General features: G+C 42.2%; 1 protein-coding gene across 2 annotated transcripts; it reads left to right on the forward strand.

Annotated features, from left to right (window-relative positions):
- The first annotated feature begins 340 nt into the window (after window positions 1-340).
- LOC132894127 (uncharacterized) lies at window positions 341-6,803 on the forward strand. 2 transcript variants are annotated; one of them, XM_060933483.1, is made up of 13 exons: window positions 341-725; window positions 1,718-1,744; window positions 3,925-4,129; window positions 4,217-4,319; window positions 4,420-4,547; window positions 4,631-4,693; window positions 4,787-4,846; window positions 4,970-5,014; window positions 5,096-5,218; window positions 5,316-5,345; window positions 5,448-5,492; window positions 5,574-5,827; window positions 5,972-6,803. In XM_060933483.1, exons 1-13 carry the CDS (start codon window positions 555-557, stop codon window positions 6,158-6,160), a joined length of 1,443 nt encoding a protein of 480 aa, XP_060789466.1. In that variant the 5' UTR covers window positions 341-554; the 3' UTR covers window positions 6,161-6,803. The 2 variants fall into 2 exon arrangements, with proteins under 2 accessions (XP_060789466.1, XP_060789467.1); XM_060933484.1 differs by having other exon boundaries at window positions 5,159-5,218.
- Window positions 6,804-7,941: the final 1,138 nt, after the last annotated feature.

Raw genomic sequence — 7,941 nt, forward strand, 5'->3', positions numbered from 1 at the left:
CTTATGGTTACCTATTGGAGTTGTGAGCAAGTGCTTCCCCGATAGCAGAGGGTCGTTGAAATGCCGTAGAGTTTTGGTCAGAATGGTCGGTTTCCGTCGTACGTCAGAAAATCAACGTTGAAACGGCGCCGTGAAACGTCGATTTCTCCGCCGTCTGAGAGGGTCGATTTATCACCGTTGAATCAACGTGGGTAAAGGTTGATCTGTCGACCGTCAGAGAAGGTTGAATATACGACGTTGAACCATCGTCACTTTTGCCGGCCAGTTTTCAACATTGGTAGGATTGCTCAGAATATATAAATTGCCACTAGTGTGTGTCTGTCTGTCTTATGCTGCTTACACATAGACACGAGTAAATGATATAAGTAGGCCTATATAGGCTAAGTGATAATGGCAAGTAAACGATAAGTAAATGATGAAAAAAGGAATAAAACCAATTTAGGTCTACTGTCTGAACTCAGCAATATTTGACCTTCTATGAAAGTTTTTTTTTTTTTTTTTTACAGTTTGTTGATTTCAAGGCATGATTTAAAAAGAAGGGCAGGCCTATTGCGATGTCGTTGGATGACCCATGCTATCCCATAATGCACCGTTGTTTACTGCATGACGTCATTTGCGTTACTGTATACTGGCTGCAGGTTAACTTCAACACTAGTTGGAACGCGACTCTCTTGTGGATCGGCCTGCTGATAGACGCTACTTTTTCATTCATCCCTGGACATCTGGTACGTACCATTATTCAGTCGCTATTAGTAAAGGGAATTTTAAATACAATTTCAAGCAGTTTAAGAAGATGAACTTCAGTCATATCGCCTATGCCATAGGCCTAGGTTGCATGTCGTTGTGAGCCGACCTGTTATTTTGTGTAGCGGCTTTGTGTTTGGGTCACGGCCATGAACTTTAAACATTATCCAGGCTACCAACGCTTTTGTAGTGACCTTTCTTTGAGGTACCACGACCAACTTTGCTTATATTCCCTCAATTCATACAATAAACATGCAGATGCATTGTTTAGCCGAAAACTGGTCATAGTTGTGGTCTTGGAAAAAAAAAAGCATTTCAATCGAGTATACAGGCCGCGGTTATAACCGGTAGCTAGCCTACACCTAGCTTGTGGGGGCTGGGCTTTGTAACACTGTAGGCCTATGGGTCGCAGCCATTACAACATGAATCCAGGCATTAAAACATTGTTGGTGTTAAAACAGAACTTTCTATAAAACAATTGTTTGATCTGTGTGTGTGTGTGTGTGTAAGGTTATTTCAAATGTAATGGCGTAAATGTGTGTGTGCGTGCGTGTGTCCACTTGAAACAAACATGCAGATGCATTGTTTCTGCATGTTTCTTGTATGAGTTGAGGGAATATAAGCAATTTCGTTCGTGGTACCTCAAACAAAGTGGTCACTACAGAAGTAGCCTGGATAATCTTTGAAGTTCATGGCCGCCATGGCTACACAAACGAACAGGTCAGCTCAAAACAACATGCAACCTAGGCCTACATGCTAGATTTAAACTCTAAGTTTTGTAACACTGTAGGCCGATGGGTCGCAGCCATTACAACATTAATCCAAGCATTAAAACATTGTTGGTGTTAAAACAGAACTTTCTGTAAAACAATTGTTTGACCTATATGTGTGTGTGTGTGTAAGGTTATTTCAAATGTAATGACGTAAATGTTGTCTTTGTCCCCCCCTATGTTTACCTCAATGGAACCTGAAGACCACTACCATGACATTCCCTCAAAAGGTACTGCAGTCATTTATTTCTTTAGGGGAGAGAATATGGCTTCTTATTGGTCAAAAAGAAGACGTGTTTTGAAGGCTACTGAAATGTTAGAAAGGCAGATTCTGTCCGATTTTGAGTCAGCTCTGCGTAATCATGCTCCTCCAGTCTCTCTTGCTCCTCCAGTCTCTCCCAGGCCTGCATCATCAATGGGTTTAGATGAGGATGGTGGAGATTCTGTTGAGTTGGGAGGGTGCAGTGATGCAGAGTCTGACAGCAGTAGCATGTCTTCAGAGGGTGACAGTCATATTGATGGTGACTCTTTTGAAGAGTCAGGGCTTCACCAAAAATTAAAACACTGGGCTGCATCATTCTCTGTGCCTTTGATTGCCATTACTGCTCTGTTGACCATTTTGAGAACAAGCCACCCTGAACTGCCCCAGGATGCTCGGACCTTATTGGGCACTAAGCCTGCAGTACCATTACAGACTGTAGGTAATGGGGAATACTACCATTTTGGCTTGGCAAAGGGAATTTTGTCCAAATTAAGCACCATCCATTTACCAGATGTTATTCAAACAATAAGACTTCAATTTAACATCGATGGTCTCCCTATTTTCAAAAGCACCAAGCTTCAGTTTTGGCCTATTTTGGCACTGATTGATTGCGATTACACCAGAACACCGTTTTTAGTTGTCATCTTTTGTGGCCCTGGAAAACCCTCCAATGTGTTTGATTATCTGACGCAGTTTGTTAAAGACCTATCTGCTCTGCTTTGCAGTGGGGTAACATTTGGAGGTAGAAAGCTGAGGGTGGCCATTTCATCCTTCATTTGTGATGCTCCTGCTCGAGCATTTGTAAAACAAATTAAATGCCATAATGGGTACTCCGGATGCGATAAGTGCTATCAGACTGGTATTTGGCAGAAAAAAATGACGTATCCAGACACTGATGTTAGGCTAAGGTCAGACGAGGAGTTTGAAAATATGGTAGATGAGGACCACCACATCAACAGAAGTCCTCTGACTGGTCTGGTGAAAATGGTGTCTGCCTTTCCAATAGATTACATGCATTTATGTTGCCTAGGCGTTACGAAAAAGTTGATACATTTTTGGATGAGGGGGAAAAACTCCACAAGACAGCCTACAAGAGCCATTAAAGCCATCTCTGAAAAGTTGATACAGCTTCGTCCCTATACTCCAGCTGAATTTGCACGAAAACCCCATGAACTCGCCGAAATTGATAGGTGGAAAGCGGCAGAGCTGCGGCAATTTATGATTTACAGTGGGCCAGTAGTTCTGAGGGACATTCTTCCACAAGATCTCTATGAAAACTTCATGTTGTTTTCTGTGGCCATGTTTTTGCTACTCACACCAAACATTTCTGAAAGTATGGTTTGTTTTTGCGAAAAATTGTTAATGGCTTTTGTGAAGCATTTTGGAGAGGTGTATGGTAAAGACGAGATTGTGTTTAGCGTACATCAAACAATACATCTGACACATGAGTACCGCCTGTATGGTTCCCTAGACAACATCTCATCCTTTCCTTACGAGAATTATTTGGGTAAACTAAAAAAAATGCTACGCAAGCCATCTCAACCTTTACAACAGGTTGTCAAACGCCTTTCAGAGGAGCCAGTTCGTTTAGTTCCACCACCACCTACACAACCACAACTGTTACACCCACACCAGGAGGGCCCATTACCCCAACACTTAAGTTCCGGCCAGCAATTTAAAAAAGTGCATTTCAATGATTTCTGTTTTTCTTCAAAGCAGGGCGATGTTTGCCTAGTGATTAAAAATGAAATCGTAATGGTGAAAAACATAATTAAACATTGTGACTCTGTCTTTGTGGTTTACATGAAATTCAAGAGGAGGGAGTCATATTTCCACTATCCTTGCCCCTCCAAAAGCATTGGCTGCTACAGAGTATTTGGCATAGACAGCTGCCTTAACGTTGACCAGCTTGAGGTTGTCCAGGGCAAATGTGTGTTGTTCCCAGATGGAGAGACCTTTGTGGCAATCCCTCTTCGTCACCATTCGTAAACCTATATGGGGAGAAAAAGAAAAAAAAAAACCACACACACACAAAGAACACATTTACTTTTACATTAGAATCTGGACAGTTGGAGTACTCCAGCTGGATGGCAGGCACTAACTATCCTTTCCATGGAGTGCTTTGTTTTATTATTATTTTTATTATAGATGGCACAGCTTTGGAACTTGGTGGAATTCCAGGACCAGAGTGCAGCAGTTGTGCCACTCAGCTGGGTGGTAGAGGTGGACGGAGAAGTGGGATGCTACTGGCCACCCTATAGTGGCCAAAAAGCTGAGAAGGCTGCCATGAACTCCATCCCCCCGGGACAAGGATGGCAATTCCACCCAAAAATCAGGGTGCTGACAACCTGTGGTGAGCTGCATAGCTACTTCATTAAACCAATGACAATACTTCAATATTGCATTAAGCCAATATCATTAAGACTGCCTTCCCTTTCAGCCACCTTTGCCAAAGCCAGGTCTTGCCTCAACCGATCGCTGGAGGAAGGCTGCCTTACAGCAGACCTGCAGTCTGATGGTGAGATGGGGCCCAGGAAAAGACAGTAAAAATTCTTTTTAAATCACAACTTGCAGTTATAAGTTCAAGTACAGTTTCGTTTGTGTTTTGAGCTGTGGCAGTAAGGTCCTGTGTTTATTTTAAAGTCCAAACAAAAGGTATTTTGAGGAGGACAGCGAGGAGGAGGCACAACCAAGGCGTAAGGGGAGGAGGCCACCATCTATTGACGCCACTCAGCTGGACAGCGAGTGGCAATTCCCCTCCCTTAATGAAGGTGACTATCTGTACCACTTGTTGTTGTTCTACTGAAGACCTAGAACTTGTCTGAAATAATAATGATTTCATTTCCGTCTTTAGACACCCAGTCAGCCAGTAGACACCCAGCCAGCCAGTTCCTTCACAGCCAGCCATTAACTCATGGTAACTATGCATTTCCTTTATTTATGCCAGAAACTAAAATACCAGTAAGTAAGTGAAGATGTTTTGATCAACTGACTGCTTACTATTTTTCAGATTCACTGCCGTCAGAAACCCTGCCAGGCCTTGTACTTAACAGCCAGCCACTAACCCATGGTAACTATACATTGCCTTGATTTATGCCATAAACGACTGAAAAAAAACAAACAAAAAATGTCTATGTACTGTAGATGTGTTTTAAACTAAATGTGAACAAAATTGTACTCTCTGACATTTCAGCTTCACCTCTGCCGTTGCGACAGGTGAACAATCAGTTGCTGCGTGGTGAGTCCACAACTGTATTCACTGGTCATAAATTACCAGCAATGTGAAATAAAACTCCTAATGTTTGGTGTTACTTAACAGACATGGCCATCAACACAGTCATTGCTCTCCTTGGCCAGCTGAGGGAGGGAAACTATTTTTCAGATTTACCGTTGTCAGAAACCCCGCCAGGCCCCCTACATCACAGTCAGCCACTAACCCATGGTAACTATACATTGCCTTGATTTATGCCATAAACGACTAAAAAAAAAAAAACATCTATGTAGATGTGTTCTGATCAACTGACCATACAATTTTTCAGATTCACCCCAGCCACATCACCGCTTCCATGGTAAGTCAAAGAGGAAATCAATCAACATGAAAATTGTCAATTTAGAACAGACATTTAAATTAAGCACCCTGCAGTGAACTAAATTGTACTCTGATATTTCAGCCACACCTCTGCCATCCCAACAGGGGAACAATGAGTTGCTGCGTGGTGAGTCCTCAACTGTAATCACTTTTCAAAAATGACAAGCAATGCGTAACAAAAGTCCTAATGTTTCGTGTTACTTAACAGACATGGGCATCAGCACCGTTATCTCTCTCCTTGGCCAGCTGAGGGAGGAAATCAGGGAGCTGAAGGGGGAAAACAGGGAGATGAAGGGGATGATAGGAAGGCTGGAGCAAGAGGTCAGGGCCCAAAGGAGAGAGATGGGGAGACAAGACACACCCCAGACATCACCCCTTACCAAGCTCCCACTCTCCACCATGGAGGAGTTTTTGGCAGCAGAGGCCCTGGTCAAGGAAGATGCCAAACAAAAGCAGCTGATGGTACTTATTCTTACCTTTCTTTTCCAATCATCTGCAACACCTGCAAAAGGAAACACAAATATTTAATGTCGTTGTGAATCAATGAAACAATGATAAACACTGAATACTTTCACATTGTCTTCATGCTACATTTTATTCTATCAGGTGTCTACCTTAGCCCTTTGTGGAGGAACTGATGTAGGGGTCACGGTGAGGCGGATGCTGCGTAGCCTCCTGGACAACAGCTTGGCCAGCCAGTTCAACTGGGCTGGAAAGGGGGAAAAAACTGCCTTTAAGGACACCAAAATGCATGATGTCCTGTTTGGTAGGTTATGCATGTGCACAAAGCTGTAAAAGAGGGTAAAATAGAAAGCTGTCGCAAGTACTTGCACACTACTTCTAAATGTTCTTTAACAACTCCTTCACTAACTGTAACATTACGATTATAATGACAATGACAAACATATTGTGAAAGATGCAAAGGATTAAGAAACTTACCAGGCGCCTTACTCAGAAAAAGCAGGTGTGCAGGCAAGTCCAGGGAGGCTGACTGAGTGACGAACAGTTTGGTAGTGGCATTTCTATTTCCGCTTTGTCAATGGGGAAATTACTACTATTATTATTTTTAAATCCCGTTTTAATTGTCACAAGATTCACACCTATGGTTTCTGATTTTTACATATATTTTCTGTACTAGTGCCATTACTTGCCACCTACCACTAGAGTGTGACATAGTCTTCCCAACTCAAACAATTATCACCATGCAAATTCTCAATGTTTTGTTCTTTTTCTTTCAGATGCTCTACAAAAGCAGCTTGTTAGGACTAGGACTGTTTTGGCCTCTAGAGGCCGCTGTTATTTCCTTTTCATGTCGTGTTCATTTTGGCCTCTAGAGGCCGCCACTGTTCCTGTGTTTTGTGTTTGTGTTAATTGCCTAATTATCTTCACCTGTGTCCTTAATTAGTTTGTCTATTTATACCCCTGAGTTCAGTCCTCTTGTCACGGAGTCTTTGTGCTGTTATGTTTATCTCCAGTTTCCTTTGTACTGTGTTTTTTGATCTTCTTAGCTTTTGAATTTTTGCACTTTGCTTTTCTTTTGGATTATACTCTTTGTTTTTTTTTTTTTTGTCTTTTGTTTTGCCCTGTATATAGTGTATATAGTTTAAATAAACCTTTTGATTCTTTTTCTACTTCCGCCTCACGCCTCTGCATTTGAGTCATCCCCCTGGTGGCCTAGTGGGGGTTTGCTGGATTATCACACCAACGAACCAGGTTCGAATCCCAGCAAAACCCTAACACAGCTGCCAGGGAGCACGCGTGCCAATTTCAGTGACGCCGTGAAGAAGTGGCTGAAATATGCGCCAGAGAGAGAGGGAGGAATGAGGAGACGTGATGTAGGGTGGCATTTCATTTTGAAACCAATAGCCTACTGCTGACTTTCTTTGTCAATGCTGCATCAAATTAATTTCGGTTATGTTTTTCTGTTTCCATGTACAGGTGTCTGCGCCGCAGGAGGAGTAGGCTACAAAATTGTACATTTGTAAATAAATCCGAAAATGTTTCTAAGAACTTGTTCAAGTGTGTTCTGTTCCTTATAAATGGTAAAATGTATGCCTTATTACATAGCTTGACAAACATTAGGAGGGGTGCATTGGTGCATGCATTTTTTATGTCCTGTTGTACATAAAACAGGACGTAGCCTACGCACATTGATATAAATGTTCACCTTCATGGTTGAAGTAATGTGTGTTCATCCTAGGCAAGAGCTCCGATGCTTTCTTGTTAGCTAGTTTAATTTAGCCTGTTTTGCTTAATTTGTAGCCTTCCTGTTGTACATAAAACAGGAAGTAAAGTTGGATGAATCATCACTGAAAATTCAACTATAAATCGACCGAAATACGTAGTTGAATAAAGGGTGAAAGGGGGTCTATTCTCTGTCGACCACCAGCCACTTTTCAACGTCGTTTCAACGGAAACTCGTATGAGCAAAGCGGTGTTGAATCAACGTCGGTGATTCGACGGCGTATAGGTCGAAGAACATGCCGATGATTCCACGTCGAATCAACGACCCTCTGCTATCTGGGAATTGAAGGCTAATGAGCTAAAGGCTAAAAAGAGAACTAAAGAGCTGTTAA

Source organism: Neoarius graeffei, chromosome 11 (genome assembly GCF_027579695.1).
Source record: "Neoarius graeffei isolate fNeoGra1 chromosome 11, fNeoGra1.pri, whole genome shotgun sequence".
In the NCBI taxonomy this organism is placed as follows: Eukaryota; Metazoa; Chordata; class Actinopteri; order Siluriformes; family Ariidae; genus Neoarius; species Neoarius graeffei.

What these genes read in the sequence shown, in the direction of transcription:
- LOC132894127 (XM_060933483.1), top strand. Translation starts at nt 555, where the DNA reads ATGTCGTTGGATGACCCATGCTATCCCATAATGCACCGTTGTTTACTG. An exon ending in CCATGACATTCCCTCAAAAG is followed by an intron (nt 1,745 to 3,924) that starts GTACTGCAGTCA and finishes TTTTTATTATAG; the next exon opens with ATGGCACAGCTTTGGAACTT. An exon ending in GAACAATCAGTTGCTGCGTG is followed by an intron (nt 5,015 to 5,095) that starts GTGAGTCCACAA and finishes GTTACTTAACAG; the next exon opens with ACATGGCCATCAACACAGTC.